The following is a 27,431-nucleotide window of genomic DNA, read 5'->3' as shown; positions in this document are numbered from 1 at the left end:
TCTTCCCCTCAAAGTGACAAGTAGATATTATTAGGAACTTTGCAATTAATGATTTTGAGAGGAAAATAATGATCTTTTTACTACCATTATAATTTTTATACAATAATAGACGCAACATAGGGTCTTGCAGCTGGCACTATACTTTCAAATAATGCCTATATTCAAATTCAGTCAGCTTCTATATTTGCGAAAAGAAATCTGCTACATAAATTCTTGCTAGAAGAGCTGTGGAAATGGTTCATCAAAAATGCTGCATTAAACTGAATGTTATCATTAGGAAACCTGTTACACATCTATCTGATTATTATTTATATTGAGTAGTACCCTCCATTTCAAATCCAACAACAGAACCTCACTGTGCCAGTTTAAAAAAAAAAAAAAAAAAAAAAAACAAAGAAGAAGAAGAAGAATAAATACAATGCAGCAGGTCCAATTGGCAGGGCCAGCAGGGCTAATTGCCTCCTACTTCTGCCATGGCTATAGAACAAAAAAGCCCACAACTGAAAATAAGGCAAAAGAATCCTGTCGGTGTCTATCACATGTGGCCCGCCACCCAAAGCCTCTTCTGATGGGTCTTCCCCTCCTGCAGCATGGGTCTTTTCCTTGAGGAAAGGAAAAAAAACACTTTTTTTTTTTTCCTGGAGCGTACGCAGATCCAAACCGACAACAGCTGAAATATATGTCATTCTAATGGGTTCTGTCATAACTGGGCAAAACACAGCAATGTTAGAAAGCATTTATCAAAGATACGACAGGGCTTTCAAATTATGCTGCCTTTCAACCCACTGCTTAATAAAAATGTGCGAAGTGATAGAACACTTTACCTCGTCAACATCACCAGCAGCAATAGACTTATTTTCTTTGGGAGCAGCTATTCAAAAGTGACTTGACTGAACTTCAGAGTCATAATTATAGGAGCTACAGTTGAGGCATTAAAAAAAAAAAACCAACACCTGTGCAACAAAGTAATTACATAACACAAACCTATTACCTTTAAAACAAACATTTCAGCTCTAATAAAGTTACTTGCTTTCCTTTCCCAAAGTGGGCAAAAATTCCCTTGTTCAGTTCAGTCCTCCTGCAGCCGCCAGGCACCTCTCAAATGGCCGCAGCTGAATAAGACTTGGACAGTAAACTATCTCACTCTCTCGAGCTTTCTACTCCGCTCAGTGTTTCTTACCTGCTGCCTTAACACATATAAGAGTAAAGAATATATGACTAAGTTTTCAAAAGTTTGATGTGAGGACCACCCTTATGCCCTCAGAAGTCAAGAGCAGCTTTGCATTGGTTCGAGTGGAGTCAAGCAGCCAGAGGAGCTTGCGTCCCACTGAAGACATGAGTTTCCACTCATCTCAGCTACAGAAACAAGCCCCCATCTTGTGTCACCTTTCAAGCACACACCAAGCATCGCTCAGTTTTTACACATACACAAGAAACCTCCCTCAAAGTCCGCAGATGTCAATGAAACCAGGAGCTCACCAACTGCGTTTTATTTTGCTAGACTGCAGTTCAGCAAAGTATGCAAGAACATGTCTGGCATTAGTTGCTTGGGCGTCTTCTGGCTGGCTCTTGGCATGTGAAGTGTCCTCAGCTACAACCCTGTACGTAGCAGTTATTGGTAAAGCTCTGGTTACTGAGGTGGCACAGCAGCTTGCTGTGAGCATCCCTCCCTTTTTAGTTCTTGCCTGTTTATGGATTTAGAGGCCTAGATTCAAGCAATCAGTGTTTTGTTTTGTTTACTTGGGGTTTTTTTTTGCCTTTTGGGTCTGAGTCTGGCTGTTATCACAAATATTCACTGTGACTTACAGTATTAAGAAATACAGCCCATTAAAAAAATCTGTTTATATCTAAGCTTTACAGAGCATTTCAAAAAGATGAACCCAATTTCAAATGGCAACTGATTTTAAATTGGGTCCATCTTTCTGAAACACCCTGTATATATGAAGGACTCTGCTGCTTATAAATATACTTACATTTCCTTACCTAGTAACAGTGTATTATGGATATCTTTGTCTGTTTAGTACTAACCTAGAGACAAGAACCCTAAAACCAAATTTCCATTGCTTAAGTTCCAAATGCTTTACATTTCTCTCATGGCCATTTCACTCCCTGTCTTCTACTTACAGCACAGGAACAGAGCCAAAATCCAAATTCACCTCAGTTTCTGAAATTTCCTTCTCCAGTTTCCTATTTCTTTATTTCTACAGTGGATTTTTTTTCAGCTTGTTTCTACGTTCCATAACTGACAAAGCAGCCATTCCTGTTTAACCCGCCCTGACTGCTTCTGTTAAAGCCCTGCCATCCAAACTCCACAAGCCGCTGGTTACAAGTACAAGACGTGACCCATCAGCTGCCGCAGGGCTTTCTGCAGGCACCCTGTTATCTTCCTGCAGGCACTGATGGACCCAGCTGCCCAGTGTGGATGTCCCACCACGGAAAGAGGTGACCTCCTTAGCGCCATGGGTATGCCAGGAAGCTGAAGAGGACAGCATTGTTCTGTCGGGGCAAAATGGCTCTCAGGCTAGACATGAGGAAGAAATTTTTTACAATGAGGGTAGTAAAATACTGGCCCAGGTTGCCCAGAGAGGTGGTAGATGCTCCATCCCTGGAAACATTCAAGGCCAGGCTGGACGGGGCTCTGAGCAACCTGATCTAGTTGAAGATGTCCCTGCTCATTGCAGGGGGGTTGGACTAGACGAGCTTTGAAGGTTCTTTCCAACCCAAACTATGCTATGATTCTATGATTCTAAAATCTTCCCTTTGAACATCCTTTCAGAAAACTGTCATGGAGCCTAAAATCCCACTGGTGACCTAGAAATCTGTGAAGCTGCCCATGATGTGGAAAACTGAACTCAGGCACTTGAACAGATAACGCTATTACAAGCCTTAACTAGAGTGGTACTAAATGATGTACTGCAGACACAAAAACTATGTCTCTCCCTGGGCTTTCACGTCTCCCCAGGGGTACCAGCCCCTCCTGTCCCGAGCTCACCACACTCACAGATCTGGGGATTCGCTTTTCGTCTCACCAGACCACCGTGCTTCAGCCTCCACCACAGCCTTGGTATCTTAAATTACGAATCAAGAGGGCAATGCTGTAAAATAAACTCACTGGTCACATGCCTCTTCCTTGCTGATTTCTCCCAGAGCTCCTAATAAAACCCATTATGTTAAAACACACACAAAGTGGTCAGGCGCATACAGACACACACGCACGCACATCTCTATTTATTAGGCACAGTGGCTTTATATTTAAGGTAGTATATCAGAGCCCTGAACAGAATTTTTAACTCATATATTGAACAACTATTCCCGTGGCAAGAAATGCATTTGAGCCTCCATTTTCAATAAGTTACCGATTTTGTATGGGTTCTCCAGGGGTATTCAGACTAAACCATGCATGGCACAGGTGTTTGGCTGCAGCTGCCTGAAGGGACCTCCGGCAGAGCAGCAGCTACACAGACAACAGGACCACCGGGCAGATTGTGCAGAGCGGGATGGGTTTCTCATGCGTGCAGCCCCCTCATATCAACAACCCTGATTTGGAGGGAATGCCATTAAAAATAACCCATGACCCCAGTTCAATCTTCCATGGCCACACAGTTTTGCCTGAGAATATATTCAATATGTGAAATGAAATAACCCACTTTCCAGTACAACGTGAAATTCTGGCTTGTGACATCCCAAAACAGAACAGTAAGAATGCAAAAAAAATTCTTGTCAGCGCTGTCCTGACTGCAGTGGCTACAGGCCAGAATTTTCATGATGCAATTTCCCAGAGATGGTTTTCAGGCCAGAATCTCACCTCATCTGTGCTGAAGAAACTCCAGTGGAGCTGCACGGGTGAATCTGGCTTTTTATGTGTAACCTGCTAACACTTATTTGTCCAGAAAAATTTTGTTCTGTATTTTAGCATCATTCTTCTTAACAACCTGCAAGACAATTTTCTTCAAAGAAAGCACGTATTAGGCTTTACATCTACGGACCTTAGGTTATCTTTTATAGTTTAATCCACACAAGCTTAGAAATCAAGTTTTGCCTGTGGTAGCCAGCCCGTCAATTCATTCGATTGTCCGGTACAACTTCCAATTCTCACAAGCAATTTGACAATTGCAAGTATTTCTCACTGCATGTTATGAAGTCTAGTGCTGCAAAAATAATGAGACCTGGAATTACATACAGTATTGCAAGTCTAGTCATTTAACCAGGAATTTTCAGGTAATTTAGATGTTTCGATAACAGGCATACTATAGGCCAACCTCTCATATTACTCTTATCACAAAAATGTCATGTGCCTGTCTCCTAGCTTGCACACACGCCGACTCTGGGACTCCCATCAAACTTTCTCTAATTCACAGGATATATCAGCAAAATACATCATTTTTCATGGATAGTTTCATAAATAGCAGAGCCCTCCAGCCACTAAATAGCAGTCTCAAGTTATTTACTAAGGTTTGGAATTCATTAATAGGGGACATATGAATCTTCCTTGATGTGAAAGACAGAAAAAACTGGGTCAACTTGGTCCAGAGCTGGACCCTCTGCTCCTGGTGACTTCTGTCACGAGTGAGCGAGGAGGGAGGTGCCCACACGAGAAAGGTCCCTTGCTTGGCTCTCCTGAAGTCAAAAGCGGCACAGGCTGGAAAGCTACTGCCTGTGGCCACCCACTCCAGCCCTTTGCGGCGGCTTAGGAGATTTGTCACCTGCTCAGGACGAGTGGACTGGCCGCAGCACGTCCTGTGCACGTCCACTGATGCGAAAATAACTTCCCGCAGGCAAAGGTGGTTCATGATGAAGGAGGGGGCAGTGACGGCAGGGATGTCTGGGACATGAGTCACCGCGGCAGCGCAGCGAGCTCCTGCTCCTGCTGGGGACCAGGGAGGAGACACCTGGCCCCAGCTGCCAGGACGGGGTGCCCAGGTGCCCATAGTGGGACTGGAGCTCCTGGTGGCAGCGATGCTGCAGGTGGCGGCGTCATAAATAAAATAAAACATAATGGATCATAAATCAACACGATTTACAGAATGTGAAGCATTTATGAAACATCACATGATCATATGAAATCATAAAATAAATCATAAATAAAAATGAAACATTAAAAAGGCGTCCACCCAGCTCTGGCAGACCAGAGAGCGGTGTGGCCTGGCTGCCCCCACGCAGCAATGGCTGGCTGTCCCACACCACCACACACCCATTTCTCTCCCACTTTCTCCTCCTTCACCTATGGGCTAAATCACTGCGAGCCCCAGAGCGGGTGGGAGCAGGGACAGGCTGCCCACACATAGCTCAGCGCCTGCCCTAGAAATGTGACTTCACAACTGTTTGCACGGCCCAAGTTTAGCAACCTGTAACAATATCTCAAATCCGTCTTACTGCTGTATTTAAAGTTAGCTTTACTTCTCACTGCTTTTACTTCTGCAGTTAATCTGCAGCTTGGAGCCAGTGGACTTTCAAGCCTTGCAATATGCTAAAGCATGGAGTTAACCTGCAGTATCTTCTTAGATTACATGGGTGGTTTAATTCAAAGAAAAATGAGCAGGTACAGAAAAGCTGGTCTGAAAGCAGACTGTAAACACTGCATTGCTTTCAGCAAGTTCAATTCACTTTCAATTCTGATCTGATATTTTTACAGATTTAATGAATCTGTCAGGCTGGTACCATGCAATGGGATAAATGAGCAGTCAGCTTTGTTGTTCAGGCTTTGTTTTCATGTTTTCAATTAAATACAAAAAAAACCCTCCAAGCAATTAATGGGAAACATTAAAATGTAAGAATGCAACAGCTTTTAAACATATGGGAGCTTTCATCTGAGCAAGAATTTTCCCTGGAAAACATTGAGGTGAGCTCACAACTTTCAATCAAAGATCTATTTCTAAAAAACTTTGTTGAGGTTGGTTAAGGTTGTCACATAATAGGTGAATTTACACAACTTTAGAGACCGGCTTTAGTAGAATGAAATATTGATGTCTTACTTTCAGAAGTGAATGACTTGCAAAAACCAGCATACAGTATGTTTCACTGCTGCAAGCTCTGCAGACTTAATGCAGCTCTAGGAAAGCAAGTCGAATTCTTTCTCTGAATTGCACGTCAATGAAAACAAGACTGTTAAGGATATAGTTACTTCGGAAATGGAGGAGTCTTTAAAAAGTTTAAAACAATTTCTGTACCTGAACCCTGTTGATAGTTTATATGGCCTTATAACTGTTTTTCCTGTTTTCAGAAGTTTTTCTCTTCCCTGCTAATTGACAGAAGCTGAACATCTATTTCAGTGGCGCCCTGCCAGTTTATACAAGCTGAGGATGTGGCCCATATTTTTCAAAAGGGAGGTCCTTTCCACTGTTTTGCCATCTGCCAGGCTCTACTTCAAGCTAATTAAATAACGTCGAGTTCCAGTAGGTGTTTCCAGGCCATCAGAGTTTTCCATTTCTGGAGCCCTACAGGTACCTAGTAAGTCTGGCTTCAGGAGAACCCAGCCATAGATTCAAAAGTGCTGACAACGCTAAATGCCTTTTTAAAAAAGTCGGAAAATATCCTGACAGTTTGGACACTCTCTGTGGTTTCCATCCAAAGCACATTTGTGTAAGATCTGTGAATGTGAGCAAACAATCTTACACATTTGGGGTTACTGAGCAGTTGACTTCAAGTATCTGTTGTTCCAACTGCGTCAGTCACTAAGTTGGATAGCACAGCAAACAAACCTGTGTAATGCCTCCCGGTAGACTGGTGGGTGCAGACAGCTCGCTCCTGACAAACAGTGAGGATGTTTATCACGTTGAATGGTTCCCCCCTCTTCAGCAGTCCTCGCGTTGCCAACCTTGCCTTCCCCTTGGTCCAGCCCCTCCACAAGCAGCTCTACCCGTTGCCTCTTCCCACCCTGAGCCCTCCGGCTTCCCCACAGCTGGAGCCCTGACACCATCCGCGGGGATCAGCGGCAGCAACTGCCCGCTGGGAAGCAGAAAAGCGTTTTATTTACCTTCTACTCCACAGCAGCAGATGTAACAAATGAACAGTCACTCCATGCAACCATAGATTTCCTGTCATTTTTAGCATTTTCTTTCCCTCTCTGCTATTCGTATGATAAACCCACTTACGCTACTGGTCTTAAACCAGACTGTAAACAGCTGGAGCAGAGATTGTCTCATCTTGTGTGCACAAGACCTACTACAATGGAGCCTTTATCCTGCCTGCAGACTTTCAGCAATGCTATAATTCAAATACTACTAATAATGATAGTGGATGTGGAATAGTATGAGCGAGACATTAACACGAACAGAGAATAACCCTCCATCAACCAGACGCTCTATAGGAATAATGGAGTACACCAGCAATACGGGCAGGGTTTGCACACATTCTGCTTTTTACCCTGAAAGAGCCCAAAACACCTTCTTAAATCTATGGAAAGACTATTTCAAACAGATCATATTGAATGAAGCCTTTTTATCAAGATGCAGCAGCCCCACATGCCATCTGGGGCTAAAAAAGAAAATGATCTTTGCCAGCTGAAACTGCCACTGGCAAAGGGAAGGGAGGTCTCTGCGTAGCAGCACAGCTGAACAACAAGCTCTGGCTTCTGGTTTGACTAGGATGAAACAAGAACTACCCCAGTCTAAATCAGCCTCTCATCCATTTTACTGCCCACTAAGAAGAAAAAAAAAAACAAAACCCCGCAAGCATTAACAAGCAAAATGTCCAGCAAACAAGAAAACGGTACTTCTCACATAGCCCCTCATGCCAGGAGCATCCTGGTTTCAGGCCAGACGTAAATGTGAGATGAAGACATCAGTAAGATTTCACTGTCGTTTCAATGACACACTCACACCTTCAAGTGAGCCTCTATAGAGGTGTGTGTCTTTGTGGACACACCTCTGTATAAACTTCAAATGTGATTTGGGTATGTCATCCTACACTGACAAAGTCATATTAGTACAAATCTGTGCCTGTTGTAACTGTCTGAGTCATATGAGTACGCGGCAGGTATTTTAACACCACTTTAATGGCTAATATAAATAAGCCTAAATCTCCAGTGTACTTTGACTTATATGACCACAATAGCTCTTCTCCTTCCCTTCCTAATTAATTTATCATACGGAACCAACACTCACAGATCTCCCTTGAAATGACATTACTGTAAAGGAAGAGGAATAGGATTACAATGTTCAACACAGCTGACGAGTGTACAGCAATGTCCTCTTAATGAACAAGCTGGAGCTGCCTGAAAGGGCCCAGGTTTGGGGGGAGGCAAGTTTGGGGCTTGAGAGTGTGTTACAGGCAGGGTAACACCGCGTGGGTAGGCTGCAAGATGCTGTGAAAAAGGCCCAGAAAGCAAAGCAGTATTTTAAAATACACAGTTTTCCTGGCAAGTCACATGCTTTGAAACTGGAAGTAAATCATTCCAAACTTCAACTTTTGTTTCCACAGAACTTTTTAAATGTTTTTGCTTTCACACACAGGGCCCTGTTCAGCATCTTGCTGCCATGGTGTTTTTCTATCTTGACAATTCACTTCCGTGAGCAGGCACGCAGCCAACTCAAATGAGACTCAACGCAGTGAAAAGCCCTTCAGGTAAACAGTGTGATAAGCTAAACTGAAAAAACGAGACAATGTTTTTGGACTATGAGGCAGTTGCTATGGAGACGGTTGCTAATTAACTGCATTCAGCCAAGAGAACAAAGGGTTTAAGGGCAGACAGGACTCTGTATCTTAGCGTGAGCAATGCATAACGTCTTATGCAATCTGCACATCTATCATATCTGGAATACCTGAGCCTTTGCTTAGGTTGCAAAATACTTCAAGAAATGACAACAGGGTGTTTTACTCCTTTAAATTTGAACTGATTTTCAGATAATTACTGCTCTATCAGTATTTAAAAAACAAGCAAAATCTATACTTAGAAGTCACAGGTATCATGAATCAGAGCATCAAGTCAGGACTGTATTAAACATTGAAATGATTTACGTTCATTCAGAGTTACTGCTTTCACAGCTAATAAAAAATGCCATTGAAAAATCACTTCTAAGACAATATAATGTACCTAATCTATCATCCTCTCTTGCATCTGAAAAACGATTAGGTTACAATCCTCAGAAAGCTTGGAGTAATTAATTCTTCAATTCCTTCCTAAACAAGGTTCTTGGAAATATACCCTGGACCTAAATACTGTATTTAAATTAAAACGGGCTATTCTGAACAGACACTGAACTACATTATTTTGAAGTGCTTATATTTTGGGATAGCTATGTATTATGATTCTTTACTATTTCTGTAATGCACTGTAGGCCTACAGTACTCTGTAGAACAAGACACAAACTTGTCAGAAGTGACATAAACCCCAGAGCAACAGAGTTCCAGCTTATGGAGTCCCCCTGTTACTGGGGAACGTGCCCATGCACACAGCAGCCCCCCGCAAACCCAGGGCGTTCGCCGAGACCCAATGAGCCTCGGGCTGGACCAGGCACTTGTGCACGGTACACGGGCACCTCCCAACTCACTTCTCAGCCAAAAACTCCAAAAGTTGACTTATTTTCCTAAGTAAAAGCTGAGAAAACCAATGAAGAGTCAGTCGCTTATTAGAAAGCCCCTTCCATTAGAGATGATAAGCCAACGGATAAAATACATCTGTGCTAACACAAGATTTATTTAGGTCTAGATAAATAAGGCAACATTTTTCATTTTTAAGTCAATAAATATACGATTTAAATAAAATCAAAACAGGGATTTTTTGTTTCATGATTTAGATACTGTTAGGATTTAAAGGGTCACAATCAGTTTTGAAGTTAAGTCCTTACAAATGGGAACAGGATGAGTTCACACCTCATATGAGGCTCTTAACTTCAGCAAAGCTTGCTGCACACTGAACAAGCAGTATATTAATTTACTACACGAAAGCCTAAGGTTTGGGGTTTTTTTGACATTTTAAATTATGAGGCATCTGCAAACAGATCCTAAATCTGAATTGCACATGGATTTTCCACACCAGCCAATTCAGATTGCCCCTAGACATCCCCTCCAGCATTAATCACTCACCCACACCACTGTAGTTCATATTTCTTTTACAGAAACAGAGGTCTGCAAGATTCTTAAACTCTTGCCTAGAAAACAGAAATTATTACTTATGTGGCAAACTAAGTTTTAAACATAAGGGACCCAATTCTGCCTTCAGTTACACTGCCATAAATCTTTAACAACTCCATTAGATTTATAACAGTGTAACTGAGGAGGAAACTGAGCACGAGCTATTTTCTAAATCGGTAATTAAACAGCAGAATTTCAGCTTGGCACAGAGTAAAGACCTCTTAGATTATGTCTTTGGATAAGGCCACATATTTTTTTGTTCCTTGAATAATGATGTTACAAACAAATTAAATAATCTTATTTTCACCAGCCTCTATATTACTCTGTGGAAGGGCCACATTTCACATCATCTCATGGAACATCAACATAGGGCTACCTATTGCCTCACTCTCCCATCCACTTTCTCTCTCTCTTCTCCATATAAAGTTTTTGACTCTTTATAACTGTCCATTATTTGGTACACGGTATATAGGACCACAAGGACCTTTTCTTGTTTGGTTTCAAGACTACTATACCAAACAAATGTTGAATAATAATAAAATGGCATTTAGCCAGCTCCCTTATTAGAGGTGGAAGGCATCCTGTGGTCGCATTATGCAGAGATTGTACTTTTCCGAAGCCGTGGGCTCCTCTCCCAGCGTGCAGGATGTGGTGCAGGAAACATGGGTTTGCCACACTTGCCCTGAGCTCCCCAAGGGTCACCGGATCGACTGTGAAAGGGGCCCCTTCAGCATTAAAACATAGATGGCCCTGCGGGGAAGAGAGCTCAACTCCCAGCTCTGCTATAAACCTCTTGATGACATCCAACAAGTTATTTAATCTCTCTAGACTTCTTCTCTTCATTGGGGTAAAGGCAGCTTGTAAAACTTCCTGTCTCATGATTTTAATAGAAGTGGGGTTTTGTGGCTATTTTACCTCATTTTTATCTTTGCTCAGTATTTCCAGTTCTAATGCATCTTTCTTATTATTTCCCGCTTTGCTAACCCCACACGCCAGAGCTCTCGCCATCCCCACCAGCTCTGTGTGTGTTGTGCTCATGGGGGCCGGGGGGGCTGTAATGTGGGACAACTGCTGCCAGATGGGGGCTGAGGGAGAGCAACAGCCTTTGGGGTGGCCAGGCCAGGCCAAGGGGGTTTATGAACTGTCCCACCTGCTAAAGGCACTGCTCTGATAACCCAGTTATATAGCTCCAAGAGGGTTTTTTTTCACTGCCTCACAGGATGGAAAATTCTGCGGGTAACTCCTCTATATGCTATCCTTTACTGTAATTCTCAGCACTTGCACAGCCTCAAGTGATTAGACCTCCTATAGCTAAAAATGCACCATATGCAGTCTAAATATGTAACACACAATATATGCCCACACGCCTCACCTCGCGAAATATACACCTACATAACCTAATAACTGCTATGAATATGAATCCTAATATTTCTTTGCAGCTAGCTCTCACAGCAGATTGCATTCAGTTGCCCAAGCAAAGAAGGAAGGTCCTAGCCAAGAGGATCTCCTTGTTGAAGTCTTTTAAATACATTTTAATTGGCTGGAAGGAAACACATTATATCACACGCACACATATTTGCACATATATATGTGTGCATATATGTATGTAGCTATTAGTAAGCACTTATTTCACCACTAATTGTACTAAGAGGTTTATTGCTGACAGTCTATCCAAGCAAGAACTAAACAAATGAAAACACAATTTTTGTTCAAAGAATTAAATGCTGAAGTTACCATATCACATGAAAGCATCTGTTAAAATGATTCAAAGACTACTTTCCCTATGGAAAATTGTTTTACTACATATTTACCATCATCAACAATATCCATAGACAACAGTAAGCCTGCTGTCCCTGACCACCTGGAATTGGAACCATTTGGGTTACCATTTTATTTTCTCCAATGTCTATTACCTGTTAGTTTAGGGGTAAAAACGATGCTCAATCCAAGTGACTGAAGATGCTTTTTTCATCTCTGTTCCCTACTCGCATTGCTAGCATGACATAAAAGGCAATTTAAAGTATGATTTCTATAATATTTAAGTAACGCTTTTCTTTTCCATGCTAACCAAACACTAGTTGATGATAAGGTATAAGCAAGCAATAGTGAAGCAGCTTCAGGCAAATAAGTCTGAAATGTCTTAGCTTTGCTGCAATGATTAGGCAGGCTGAAAAAGCACTTGGTTCCTTATCTGCAAATATAGTATAATATAACTCACCTAGTCCCACACAAATTACTGGAATATGCTCCCTAACACCCCCAGGCATATATTCTGTGACTCTGTTCTCCCCTAAAATTATCAGACACGAAGTGCAATGCAGTTGCCGACAGACAAACCAAGATTCAGCTCCAACCAAATCCATCACTGTCTGTTGGGCTCCCTGTCTATCCCCTCCAAGGAGGGCAACCAAACAAGGAACTGGGTTGACAATCTGATCTTTTTTGATGGCTCATACAAACATTAACCTCTGGCAAGCTCAGTGCCTCCTTACAAAGGCAGGTCAAATTTTGTGCTAACTTTAATTCTGTGCCAAGTTCCTAAATTCTATCAGATTCTGTGGGCCCATGACAGCCCCAATCTCTGAATTTCTCTCCCCTCAACAAGAAAAGACCTCAATAAAAGCAAGAAATCTGCCTATATCCAGTAAAATCCTCAGGAGGCTTGACCTAGTTGGAGATGGCTGTTGTAGAAAGGCTGCCAGAAAGCAGTTGTGATAGTCACACCTTCTCACACCGGAGAACATAAGTGTTGACCACAGTGTCTATTAACAGTGCTTATTTGAGCCCTCTGTAGGTAACATTGTAATGGCGTTTGACTGACACCCCTGCAACTCCCACGGTGTGCAATGCTCTCTCAGGGTTTCAATTTCGTTGTGAATTTGGGATGCGTTGTTGTCCCTTTTACAATAGGTCTGACAAGCAGTGCTACTTCCCTATGTCTAAAAGAGCATTCATGAGATGGAATTAGCACATTTAGGTTCAACTCTCTCCTCCTTCCACAATGTGTATTATTTTGCTCACAAAAACATGTCCTTTAATCATCCAATGTTAAAATTTCAGTATGCCTAGAACAATACCAGAAAAGCTTCAGAGGAGGCTTTTTCTAGTAGCTAAATCATGACTTCTACTGAAAGTCTGTAAACTGTTAATCCACTAGTGCCCAATTCCTTAAACTATAGGGCCAGACTAAAATCATCTGGAAGCCCAGACTCTGAAGTGCTTCTCTCTGATGTTCCAGACCAAATGTCCCACATTAAATTGTTTGTAGGGTAGGAAAATATTAATGCAATGGTATGACTACAACTTCTCAAGGGCATCACAAAAAAAATCCTGCATGCATCTATGAGGAAATCCCTGTAAGGCACAGTTAAGATACATATTAATTTTGAATAGCATGGCCCTCAGGGAATTGTGTAAGACTCGTGTCACAACAAACCACAGCATTTACTCTCCAACAATTAGCCCAGGCTCGCTCCTGTGTGGTGTGGGGTGGGATCTAAGCCCACTTCTCGGGAGACTGCATGTCCCCAGAAAAGCAAAGATGCTGCATAAAGTTCTTTGTGCTGCCACTGCCCCTTGTTGCCTGCAGTGTTATTTGTGATCACACCCACACTGAGCAAACCCACTAGGGGAGATGGGGAACATGAGGATGAAGTTTCCTTCCCAACATGGTTCAGATGCCCGGCTTTTACCATGTGTCTCACTGGCCTCAGCTCTGCCTCGCTTCAACAGCCGGCTGGGAGTCTCCAGTTCCAGCAGCTCTTGGATGCTGGTGTGAGCCATGGTGATGGTGCTGACTGTGGTGGTGGGTCCTTGTGGTGAAGGGTTCCATCATTTTTTTTTTCTATTACTGGTCGTGTAAAATGCTCTCTGCACTGTCCAAGTCTCTCTCTTTAAAAAATAACAGCTTCTATGTTTTCTTACCTGTTCTGCTTCCGCAAGGATGCCCAGAACAGAGGTGTGTAACATGAATATAACTCATCTTCCACACCCCCACATAAGCACTTTACTGGGGTCAATGGGCTGCTGCTATGATCGTGTGAGATAATTCAGCCAGTATTTGAAGCTCATAGGAAAGGAGACACTTCTATCATGATCTCCTACTGGTCTCATGGAGCAGAATCCAAACCTGTCAGCCCAATATAACCATTAAGAGCATGTGGCCCTTATTTGTCTAACTCAAGTTGTCCCCAGGTTGTCTGAGCCAGAAGGTGTTCACCCTGAGATGCTTCTAGGAAGGATCCCAGTTCTGCAAGGAATGAGATCAAATAAATGAGTACGTTTTATTTTGTGCTACCTACATGCAGGATTTTCAATTCTCTTGAGCTCTCAGTACTGTGCAACCAACTAACACACTAGATCAGCCTAATCATGGCTGTTTTAACTACCCCCTAGCATGACAACCCTATTTCTTAAGGCTGCAAAAATATGCCTTCTGCAATTGACAGGATCACAAGTTCATCTTGTGAAATCAGTGATGGAAGAAAAATGAGCTAATATAAATCATACTAGACAATCACCTAAATGTATCCTGGATGTTCTAGTGAGGTTGCATCACTTCAGTGCTCTCATGCTAACATGCATCATTTCTAAACAAGGGCTTTACTCAAGGAACAATGTCATAAAGGAAAAACATCCTCTCACTCTGTTTAGTAGAGCCAATTGGAATAGGAGTAGCCATTAAATGATTTTTAAGAGGTCAAATGCCTGACCTGAACCTGCCCTTGTAGCTTCCACTTAGTGCCAGGGAAGAAGTAACGTTGCTGTAATAGTAACTCCTCTATACAAGCTACCCACTAAACACTGGAATACTTGGGCAGGAGCCATATAGTTTACTTGACATTGTTTCTCACAAACAGGCTATAAAAAACTTTCTGCGAGTTCTTCTTTATATGGATGACTGAAGAGAACATAGTAGAGGGAGGACAAAACCCAAATTGCTGGAAAACACTTCTAAAGGATGTCCTGCTCTTTTTGATGCATGATATTTGAGCAAAACTTTCTAGTCTAACTTCCCATTTCCTTTGGAATACATCGTTCTCCTGACCCGACACAGCGGAATGGAGTACTTGACCGCTGTGCTGCGTATGACCTTGCACACACAACGTTACTCACGCTTTCAGATGTGGTGCTTCCCACAGCCCGCTCACTCCTGCCTGCTCCCCAGGTAGGAGCTGATACCCTTATCATGCACAGCTCTGACAGTCGCGCTTAGATTTTTCCCTTGAGGATGGCAGCTTAGGGCAGAGGGGGGGGAAAATAAAAAGAAAACGAAAAAAACCCCAAACCTATCTTCATGAAGACTCTACCACTTTATCCCAAATCATTAACAGTTTACTCTTGAAAGCCCCAATAGAAAGATTAAGCCCTGTTCCCCCACATTTCAGAAATCCTCGACAACGAGTAAGCCAAATACCCTTCATTTCTAATGACTGCAAAGCCTCTTGCTCAGCTCACAAAACCAGATTGGCTCTTTGCAAGCACAGCATGCTGATGTTACAAGAATGTCACCAGACTGCAAAAATAAATATAGGCAGATTTGTTCATAATCTGAATAATTTAAGTAGTACATTTTCCAATAGATGCTGTATCTTTGGGCCCTCGTTTTCTTCACGTTAACCGATTGCTCAGCAGCCGCTTGCAGCGGCCTCCATGCCTGCGCTGTGCCATGACGTAACCCAGCGAGCAATCGCAGCATCGCAAAAATGCTTCTAGACAGATTTGTTTACAATCCAAGAAACCCAAATAGTCACTTTCATAATAGGAGTCTTGTCTCCAGTGCATTTTGTGTATGTTGCTGTGAGACCAAAAAGAAAAAAATGAAAAAAATAAAGAATACAAGAGTGTATCTTTATACAATGATTGCAATAACAGATGAATAAACATGCAACCTGATACTTCACATCTGGTATTTCATCACTCCAAATACCTTATTCACATTCAAATATATTTAATACTGTGGAAACTTTATAAGGTAGTGATGTCTTTATAGAGGCAGTAACTTGTATGGAACTTTTAAAATTAAAAGCAACAGTAAAAATAATTTGTAACATGTTACTGTATTCTTCATAAAGCCAGTTACCTCGCAGTTTCCTAATAGAAATCCAGAAAAACACCTAATAACAGCAGTTAGCTACAGAATCACACAAACCTACAGAACAGGATTTCTTCTGCCAATGTACTAGTTCAAAGTTCAGTTTTATTATTTAATTTATATAAGGTGCTTTGGAAATGAAGAGTATAACTCATCATGCAAAAATTCTATCATCTAAGCAGAAATTTTCCCTTTACTATCATGGTAATGCAGGCCAAGAGATTTTATGCATGACCTAATAAACATATACAACAGTTTTGAAAGGCTGGTATGCACCTTCTCATGTTAATTAGTACTCATTCTTCTCTATAAAACAACTAAACACGCTACAAAACTTCCTTTTAAAATAATCATTCATATACTCTTAAGTAGTTTTGTTGCAGAGATGAATACCTCCAATGCAAATCACAATGACCGATTTCATTCATAACTGAAGAGCTGTTTACAGGTCTCAAAAATTAAGATCAAACAATTTTCTTGTCTTAAAGGCAAAAGCCACCTTTGCTACCTCAAGGCTAAGTTAGTAATGCTGATAGTAACACGTCTGCAGGCATTATTACACTTGCTACCAACTTATGCTACTTTGGCATTGTCCCTAGAGCTGCACTAAAGCTTCATCTCCCTATAGCTAAATTTAAAAATAAATTTTAAAAAATAATTTTAAAAAATAAACAAACAAACCAACAACAAAACATGCACAGAGGGCCAAATCCATTCCCGTGGTAACTCCAGTGACTTCAGTGTTACACCAGGGATAAAAGTAGAGCATTTCACAGCAGCTTTCATTCTTGTAATCTTTTCCAAAAGACTCTCCCAGGAGCAAAGACAAGCACAGGCAACATCCTGCCAATAAGTGAGTTCACAGGAATTGCTACGAGTAACTAAACTGTCAGCAGTAAAAGACCAACAACTGGAACAAAGTACAAATGCAGGATAGCCAATGCCCTCTAATGGGCTGGAGTTTTACTATGTGCTGGATAAACGAGGACACAGAAATTCAACAGAATTTATCTCAGAGAGGGGACACAAATTATACGGTGTCCCACTTCATACTAGTGGATGGTATTTGCGTTTTATCAATACTTCTTTAGAAATGGTACAGATGAAAAAAATGCTTTCAATACCTTGCAAAACTTATGAAAATGGGTCTAAGAGTCGAGTCTTTCCTCCATGGGCTACGCTTAAATGCTTCCACAAAGAGTGTGAGCATCAATTTATAGATGTGTTCCTCTACCTTCCTTCAGGCTTTCGGATTTATTCCCTCCTCATCTGTTTTTAAAATTTTATTTACTACTAGTCAATACTGTGTTGGGAGCAAACCAAAACTGTAAGAGCACTGCAAGCACACACATGCACAGGAAAGGGGAAAAGAAGTGACAGCACTTATCACTGGTCCCTTGACCTTCCAGCACACTCCCTTTCTCTCAAGAATTTCCAAACTATAGTTCCTGGAATTTGCCCCTCTGAACCAAAACAAGCGTCTTTACTTCTTACCCAATCATTTCCTATAAATGTAAAAACAAGAGTTTAATTAAGCTCTTATTTTGCTTTCTGGGGGTTTCTTCAAGGAGCCATAACCCCGTACTGGTGGCAGGGTCAGCGGCAGCCTGAAGTGCTCCAGGTCACGGCTTCATCCTTAGAGCCCAAGGATGCCCCAGGGCCAAAAAAAAGTCAAGACACCCCCTTGTCCCTCCCCAGCCACAGGACCTGCAACTCTTTCCTGTGGGGATGGGATCGAAAGTCTTTTGTTCTCATCATCCTCTGGTGCTGCAAGTTACTTTTTTGGGAAGGCAAGGAGAGAGGAAAACGCCCTCCCCTTCCCTTCCCTCCTTCGTGGAAGATCACAGCTGTAGAGGAACAACTGAAGCGATGCCGGCTGCCCGGAGAGCTCGCAGATGTCCCTGGGTACCGCTGGGGCGGCTCTGCCAGCGCGAGTCCCCCGGTTCCGAGCCCCCCAGTCCCGCTCGAGCAACCACCCGGGTGGTGACACCCAGCTGGACACAGCCCTCTTGGAAATGCCACTTTTAAGGACAACTTCAGACCACCGCAAAGAACAGTGAAGAAACTCTGGTTTCTGCTAACATGTGAAAGTCACAAAACTCTCATTAAATCAAAGGCAGAAACTTAAAATATTTCTTCAAGCAAAATCTCTGCTCTTCCCAAAGTCTCTCTCCAAAGATAAAAAACTACAATTGCTTAATCCACAGGGAGTGATCATTATATTTGCCTCTGTAAAGATCATATTTGTACAAGTGCCTATATCTAAGGTAATTTCAGTCAGAAAATGAAATGGTGCTCTCTTGACCTTTGTCTTACATGGTTCATGAATTACTGACACATTACAATATTTCCCAACACTATGGAGGCTTAGAGATATTGCAATGTCTCTCCTGTAAGTGAAATAAACTTGGTATGCCACTAAAAGGCATTAAATTATTTTCATTATGCCACACAGAATCTAAAACACTTACACTGTTTTGATTTCAAAATCCTTGGAGAACAATTATGCTCTCAGGGCCATAAGACTCTATTAGAAAGTCCTCAGAAATCTAGCATGGTTTCAATAAATCCTCAAACACTACAAAGCAGTTACTCAGCTTGAAGAATGAAAACATGAGTTCATCCACTGTAAAGTCAGGATGTAAATTCTGATTATACAGTACCCTGCACTTCCTAACACATTTTTTCTTCCCAGTCAGGGCAACACTTCAGGTCAAGTTTTCAGCATCATACATGCATACCTGCTTCTTTGATTGAAAATAAGCAATATTTGATTTAGGATGAGCATAAATATATGAGATGTGCATATATGCTTATGGTATTACTAGCTAGCAGTATTAATCGGCAATTAGATATGCATAAATGGTTTTCTACATATATAATTTAACAAATGTTAACATTCAGGATTAGAGAAACATTAAATTAAATCAGTGATTTTAAACATGAATGGATAAATATGTTAATTTCTTTATACAAAGGCACAAAGAATCCTTTGAAACACCAAAAATCAGATTTGGGGAGTGATTACTGTGGTTGTAGGGATCCCAATTTAAAAAACTGCAGCCACCCTTATTTTGGCTGATGAGGCTGTTCAAGCCTAACTAGAGCTTTTGAGCATAAATACACAATAAGCTTGTTTGTATATGCACGCTTACGTCCTCCTAGAAAGAGCACAACCTTCTAATTAAGCCAATCATCTCCCCTTTCCAAAGGAAAGTAACAACATCGAAACGCAATCCAAACAGGCGGAAGGAGAGGAATTATATTCCCTTGTGCAGGGAGAGAAGGGGATGGGAGGAGGAACAGAGGAAAAAAGCAAACACAAGGAGGAAACGGGGCCCGTCAACTTTCCGCCCGGGGCAGCTGAGATGCTTCATGCTGGCTGTTTTGTGCCAGAGCCGGCACGGACGGGGCGGCCGCTGCGGGGGAGGCAGTGGGTTGGGGGGCAGGTCCTGTGGCTGCGGTGGGTTGGGGGGCAGCTCCTGTGGCTGCGGTGGGTTGGGGGGCAGGTCCTGTGGCTGCGGTGGGTTGGGGGGCAGCTCCTGTGGCTGCAGTGGGTTGGGGGGCAGCTCCTGTGGCGGCTGTGGGGGGAGGCGGTGGGTTGGGGGGCAGCTCCTGCCCGGCGGCAGCAGCACCAGCAACCGTGGTGTCCCTGTTTCCATGAGCTCAGCCAGGGCGCGGGGGGGGCACAGCTGGTGGCAGCTGCAGCACCATCTGCTCGGGGTGCCCCCCCGGGCGGCCGCTGCCCCCACCGCCCCCTCCTGCAGGCAGGGACAAGGTGGGCTGGGAGCCTGGTCCCCCCTCAAAAAAGGCACCGCGGAACGAGAGGCCGGAGCAGGGGCAAGTTTACAAAATGGAAAAGACAAAGCGACGGAGCGAGAGAGCTCAGACGAGAGGGACGAAAGCAGAGGAGCCCCGGAGAGCGCGTGCAGATGTCAGTGTCCTTCGGCAGAGCGTATATTTATGGAATGCTGTCAGCACGTCATCTGATTTATAGCAGTTTGCACGAAGAGAAGGGGAAAGAAAAAAAAAAGGCACAAAAGCACCCCTAACTCGCCTCTTTCATCGAGAGGCTTCTGAATGCAACAAGAACTTTATGACTTCACAATTTAACATTACATATTCTGCCACGCCATCACGCAGACTGTATTTCCTATTTCTCTTTCTGCACCATTTATTGAAAAATACTTTTTTTTTTTTTAATGCTCAAGGAGTGACACATTTAAAAGCTTCTTTTAAACATTCCCATTCAGTCACAGCATAGCACTTATTAAAGACGCAATTCTGCATCAATATGGCTTCCTAGTGCCAGTGGCGAAGGCAGCAGTTCGGACGGTCCCGAGCAATGCATCAGCCCAGCTGAGCTCCCTCAACTTCACAGATTTCTTCAAGATTTACTCCATACCAAAATCAGTGCCAGGGATTTTGTGTAAAAACAAGCTGTGCTTTACAGTTCTCATTGGGACAATTATTTCCAAAGGGTAAATGTGTACCACTTACCATACATTTTGCCTTCATCTGATAAGATGATTTTCCTCCTCCCACATGGTGGATAGATAGCTAGGGCCTCCTGAAAGCTCTGTTCAATGTCAGGGCTCCAGACACCTTCTGCATCGTTGTCAATAGGTTTATCTGCAGAATCACTCATTCTTTCAATATCTTCGGCAGGACTCTCGCTGCCGCTCCAGCTGCTGGGCTCAATGGTGATGGCTGGGGTCTCCAAGCCTAAGCCTGGAGTCTTAAAGGAAATAAACCTACAAAACAAACAAACAAACAACCCCAAAAGGCATTAAAGACATGGAACTTCAGGCAAACACTTCTGTCTACTTCTGATACCAAGTTAACAGCAGGTGAGCGGCAACGGCAGTAACACAGGCATGGGAAGCACCCAGGAAAAGTAAAAAATTAATAACCATTCTAGCTCAAATCAGCAGAGGTGGAACGATAAGGAGTGTCAGAAAGGGTACTCTTTACCACATATTTTCTGCGGGCAACTACATGAAAGCATACAGCATCAGTTCATTTTCCACAGATAGTCAAAGTGGTTCTTAACACTGGGGAAAACTCTGCAGCACATGACACATTTCATCTGGCTGAAGACTGGCACCCTTAAAACAACAAGCCAGATCCTCAGGCAGGGGTAAATCAGCATACTGGCTGGAGGGCAAACACACCAGTTATGCCACAGTGACCACCAGAGCCTAAAACCACTTAAACCGAAAAACAAAAGCAAAAACTATTGTTCACATCCATCCAGATGTCAGTGGAGTAAATGGAATTACACTAGAGATGACACAGCTCAATGTGATTAACCAGAAAAGGCTGTGATTTTCAGATCTTACTGAAATAAATAAAACAATCAAATAAATAATACAATCAGAATCTGAGCTACATACAAACAGAATTTTTTAAAATTATAATACCAGAGTAAGGAATTACAGTAAAAGACATACACATTGCCTGTTTAAATGGTCTCTGTCACAGAACCATAGCAGAACAAAAATTACAAGCTTCAAGTTGTTGAATCAATTTAATAAGAAATAATTTAATATAGCTGCACCTGCTCACACCACCAGAGCAGCAGATCCGTCAGTGTTCCGTTTATATTTTTGAGAGAAATACAACTCTGCTATAAAGACTTGCTCCAGGCAAAAAAGCTGCTATACCAGACCAAATTCATCTCTGGTGTAATTCTTTGGGAAGTCTGTGAAATAACACCAGGAACAGATTTGGCTCAACATGTCTAGGCATAATGCAGTTTTATTTTGAAAAACGAAGAAGTTTGGTAGCTCTAACTGGTCCGAGTGGATGGGAGTGTTCAAACACGCATGCATAAGCTGCACATGCACTTCAAAATCCAGTTAGTTGGCTAAACACACAAAAAATCCTAGACTATGACATTTTTATTCTGGTGGGGGAGATGAGGCCCTTTCTGCATGCAGAAGAGAAGGGTGTCCCCTTCTGCTCTCCATTCTTATGCCGATACGCCTCTCCGGGGCGTCTCAGTACACTGTAAAATAATAAGTGAGAAGTAGCAGAATAGCATTCACCCCATGGAGAAAGAAGGGGAGAAAGTACATGGGAGGCTGCGACAACTCTGGCGAAACACCTTTGGGCTGGAGAGCTCCCTGAAAGAAGAAATATTTACAGCAGCCCTCACCCGAACTAACCAATCAACCAGTCACTGGAGATAACCAAAACCTGATAGTCCGGTCCCTCGGAGGCTAGAGTGCACTGCAAAAAAACAGAGCTGAAACTGGGGAAACTGGGAGTAGTCTCTCAGTTTCACTAACCAACATTACCGGTTTGACGCCCAAAGTACAGGGTATTTCCACTTCTCCAGACTCTAACAGGAGCTCTGAGGGATCAGTACATCCAAAATGGACTCCCAAGAACTCTATTTTCCTTACTTGCGTGTCTGTTTCTACAAGGAGGCATTTCTAAGCTTCACATTGGTTTGAACACTTCAGCACAGTTTATGAAAATGTTAGTGCCTACCCACCAGTAATCTCAAGGCTAAGCAGTGTCTTGAACTCCTTTTAATAACTGATAATGAGGGAGCAGATGGATTCAGAGTCAACCACACACAAACGATAAGTGGGTGGGAAGTCTGGCCAAGTGCACCACTTATTGTCTGGGAAATCCAGAATGTACAAAATTTTTAAAGTCTCGTCACAAAGAGGGAGATGTAAACCTTTGTAAAACAATGAAACACCATCCTTCATAATTCTTAGAAGGTTGGTGGGTTGATTCAACCCTTGCAAGTTTTGAACCTTGTAGGTAAGTTTTAGCCAAAACATAAACACAGCAACACTGAGAACACACTGACAAAAACAGTCATGCCCACTTAAGCCCTCAAATACAGGGGGAATTTTAGGTAAATGAGATGTAATTGAATGTTGACTGGGATAAATTGGGGGGTTTCAGTTTTACTGCCACAGTGCAGGGAAAAATGGCTGCTGGAGATTTTATTGCCCCACATGATCAAGACCACAGTTTAGCATTTCACCAGGAGACTGTTTACTGGGGCAGTTTTTAAGATGACTCAGGGAGGAAATCCTTCCCCTGCTATGATCCCGGGCAATGCACAGCACAGCCACCGGCACCTTTCCCTCAGCCCAACCACCCTCTGCTTACAAAATCTGCCACAGTCATAGCCTCAAGTCTTATTATCGTCCTATAAACCAGCCCTTGTTATTACATTATGCTGAAATAATAATTAAAATGCACACAAGGAAAGCAGAGAGGCTCTAAAGTAATTAACGTTACTTGATATTCATGTTAGATCTTGCATTGTGTTTACTGGTGAATTTTCACTAATGTGCTATCTCCCTTCCCATTCCTTTTTACCTACTTGGATATCATCTTACGGCATTAGTAGCTACTATTCCAGCCTCTAAAATGTAAGAGAACCAAGTGTTTCTTCCAGAACATCTGTATGATAGGGGCGGGAAGCAACCTGCTGGAAAAAACCCCTCTCATGAACTAAAGATTGCTTTTAGTTATTTCCATTTTGGTGAATGCTGACATTGCAGATCAAGCTGGAGGACCAAGGAGCAAAAAACCTTGTATTAGAACCACTAAATGGCTCCCCCTCTTATTTCAGGAAAATAACGAGCTACTCAGTTAATCATTTCCAGCTTAGTTCTACATATGAAAAGGCAATTCCACCTCCTCCTTAGCTTGAATTCTAAGGACCCAACTGTGATGAAAAATTTCAGACCTGTTATGCTGGAGTTCAACATGATTATCAAAAATAATACAAGCTGTCAATAGATGAGCTTTGCTGCACATTTCTAATAAGCTACAAATCTCATGTGAAGAATGTGGATTTACAGTCCAGTTTTAATTTATTAAAAATAAACATAAAAAATAGCAAGTCTTCCTTAAATTAGCAAACTCGAAATCTTATGACCACAACTTTCAGTGGAAGAAGAGTTAACCTCCCAGAGACAATTAACCACTCTCACGCCGTCCAATCCCCAAAAGCAGAGCTTGCACACATGGCAGGTCACGTTGAAGAGTTCTGTATTTGCTTTCTATCGTGTTAACTGACATAGAACGAATTTTGTGCTTGTACTTTCTGTTAACAAAACACCTCAACATTACCCAGAAAAAAAAAAAAAAAACAACCAAAAAGAAACCCACCAAAGCCAAAACCAGACTTTGGTTAACCTTTTTGTACTTTCTAAGATTGCTTAAAGCACACTACTGCAGTTTAGGAGGTCTCTCTTCAGAGTTTCTTCTTTTAACACCAGTCTCCCTCTGTTATGCATTTCAAGACAGCTTCCCCTGCACAAAAAGCGCTTCTAGTTGCAAATGCATCTTTCTTGCAGTTGCTTTCTACTCTCTCCAGTTAAGTCAATTCTAAGTACGTCTGTTTTTCTCATTTAGTTATTAAGACACTTTTTCTGTGCATAATGGAGGTATATTCCCCCCTCAAACGCAATGTTACATCCAGCAATGGAGAAATTATTAGGGGCAATACCGGAGTTTATAAATACATTTTATAGCTAATCCATTCAATACAGCTTCATGAGGTACAAGGTGTGACTTATTTTCATTATGATGTTTACCTGGTAACTCGAAAAGTTACTCTAAAAACTCAGAGAAACAAGGGTAGCTGTTGTCAGAGCTGATCAAACCAATGAGTTTAACTAAAACCAAATGATAGTCTGCAACATCTTATCAAGGGAATGATTTTTTTGCTTGCATAGAATATTCTCTTATGCCCTTACTTTATGAGCAATGCAAACCCGGGCTTGCCCAGAAAGTTGCTGCTCACAGACCAACAACTGAGATCAATAGCTCTTCACAGGGGTGTAGGACAAGTGCAGATTTAAGGCCTTGATATGCTTCATATCATTCAACGCTTCCACGATGAACCAACACGGAAACATTGTCTTTCAAGAGTCATCAGAGCCGAATCTTATTTTACAACGTCCTGCAAAAGTTAAACTATTTTCTCTGTTCGTTCAATTAATTTACGTTCCTGAATTTCAGCGTATGGGTGCCGAATGGTGCCTTCACTAAGGTATCACTTGTATACACACATAACCGCTTGTTGAGGATTAATATTCTGCAGGTATTGGTGCAGGAACATGAGGAAGACTAAAAACATGCCTTGGTTCTGAGAGATGTCTGAGAAAAAACTATTATGCCTCCCTGAGCCTTCTAAATTCTGTCTGCTTGAATGAAATCAAGTGCAGATAATTTTGAGATAACCTGCAATGGCCCCTGCAAGAATGTGCAGGTGGGAAAGCACCAGTGTAGTTATCCACACTGATCTGCTGGCTATGAATGGCTGCAGGAGGCTACCAAATAATGCTTAGAACAAGTCAAATATTTCTAAAACAGGTCATTCAGAAAAATCTTAATTCTTGAGGTAAAGATTTTGAGTGTTGAAGTGTTAAATTACACTTTAAAGAATACATTTTATTTTTACTTGTGAACAACTTCATCTTGGCTTCAGTTGTATAAAAACAATGGGATGAGGAATCCAACAAGCTTTTTACAAACATCAAGATGATAATGAGTAGATGAGTAAAAAACAACTAATTCTAAATTTGCAAATGGCAAATTTTCTCTCGAAGCTTGAAAAGTTACAGGCCCATGGGATTTTCCCTCTGCTTTGTTCAGCAGTGCAAATCCACAGCTGGAGCGCTAAGGCTTCAGGAAAGAACTGCTGGAGAGAATCCAGAGGAAGAAAGTTATCAGATCTAGAAAACATGACATACCAGGAAAGGAATTAGGTTTGTTTAAATTTAGAGAAGACTGATGTGAGAAGATAATCACTTTCAAATAAGGAAAAGGTAACAGCAAAGCAGAAAAGCAGCTCTTGGACATTTCTAAGGAGGATAGGACAAGAAGCAAAGAAGTTAAATTGCAGCAAGAAAACCATAAGTTGGGCATTTGCGAGACTGTTCTGACCCTGTAAACAGTCACACACCAGAAGCGATCAGTCTGGGGTAGCGGGGAACTGCTGGGGGTAGAGGTGTTGGTAAGAACCAGTGACACAAACGTTTCTCAGGAGCGATGCGGCTATGCTTAACCCTGTCCGACGTAGAGGAACAACCTAGATGACGCCATGAGACTCAGCAGGCAAAACAGAACATAAAATGCCCCAGCAGAGGGAAACCTGCAGTGAGAGCACATCCTTGACTAGTCACGGGGGAACCCAGGTGCGCAAGAGACTTCACAGATGTCCTGGTGACCAGACAGCTTTGTCAGCTGCAGGGCCGAAATCCAGGGGAAGCCAGGCCTCTGACCACCCATGCCCATGGAGATACATGCTCCTTCTCTCTGGGTGGTTTCCTCGCACAGCTGCTGGGCAGTCTGCTGCGTGAACATCACAAAAACCACCGGGGAAGCAGCTCATCAAGACAGCAGGATGGGGAAGGAGAGCAAACCAGCAGGCTGGGGAGGAGACGGCTCCGGCTCCCGCTGGTGCTCTCCGTGGGAGTTTTGGGAGAGGAGGCTGCCTCATCCCCAGCCACCCTGTTCTCCTTCCAGATATCGGTCAAACCGCCCGACGCCCTTTATCACATCAGGATTTCTCAAGCTCTTTCTGCACCAGTTAAAGCAAATATGGAATTGGTGGAAAGCTTGAATTTCACTAGGGCTTTATGTTTTCCCTAACAGAAAGTCAGTTTAACTTCCCAACTACAATAAAAACAGTGCTGCTGTAAATCAACAGGTCGATTTACTCCTGAAGGAGGAACTCAGCAGGAGAGTCACGGCGTCTCCAAGGGCATACGGAAAACTGCTGCTGACTCTCCCTAACAGAGCACCCCTAGGAAAAATGCCAGATAGGAGCCTTCTCCCAGTCTAAAGCAGCATATGGCATTGCTAAGGATTAAAAGTGGAGCTTTTGTTAAACTTGATTTAAAAAAAAAAAAAAAAAAGCTGAATTTTCTACTTTGCCAGTAAAAGTATCTTTGCAATGTTTATGCAAATCAAGCAACATGCTCAAGCCTTTAACAAACAAATTACTTTTTTTATTTAAAAACAAATTCATACTCTGGATTCTGTAGCTGTAATGCACGTATATGGATTTTTCTGATTCTTTGAACTATTCAAATGGCATTACTTTCAGGAAAACATTATATATATAGTCAAGCCATTTTATATATATCACCTAGTTTTATAAGGAAAGAACACAGTACAAAGAATAAAAATTTAAATCATTTACAAAGCATCCAATGGCAAAATCATTAGCTTAAAATGACTTTATATTGTATTTTTGTTATAAGGTCTACTTATCAGC

The 27,431-nt window shown here is 42.2% G+C and overlaps 1 protein-coding gene across 6 annotated transcripts in view; it reads right to left on the bottom strand.

Moving 5' to 3' along the window:
- Positions 1–27,431, bottom strand: part of TEAD1 (TEA domain transcription factor 1) — a 163,292-nt gene that overhangs the window by 86,517 nt on the left and 49,344 nt on the right. For all 6 annotated transcript variants that reach the window (XM_065635383.1, XM_065635384.1, XM_065635386.1 and 3 more), the window contains exon 3: positions 20,666–20,919. In XM_065635383.1, coding sequence (XP_065491455.1) covers positions 20,666–20,813 — 148 coding nt within the window. In that variant the 5' untranslated portion in view covers positions 20,814–20,919. The remainder of the gene's footprint in view (positions 1–20,665; positions 20,920–27,431) is intronic.

This window comes from Caloenas nicobarica, chromosome 5 (genome assembly GCF_036013445.1).
Source record: "Caloenas nicobarica isolate bCalNic1 chromosome 5, bCalNic1.hap1, whole genome shotgun sequence".
In the NCBI taxonomy this organism is placed as follows: Eukaryota; Metazoa; Chordata; class Aves; order Columbiformes; family Columbidae; genus Caloenas; species Caloenas nicobarica.
This window is presented reverse-complemented; position numbering and strand designations above follow the sequence as displayed.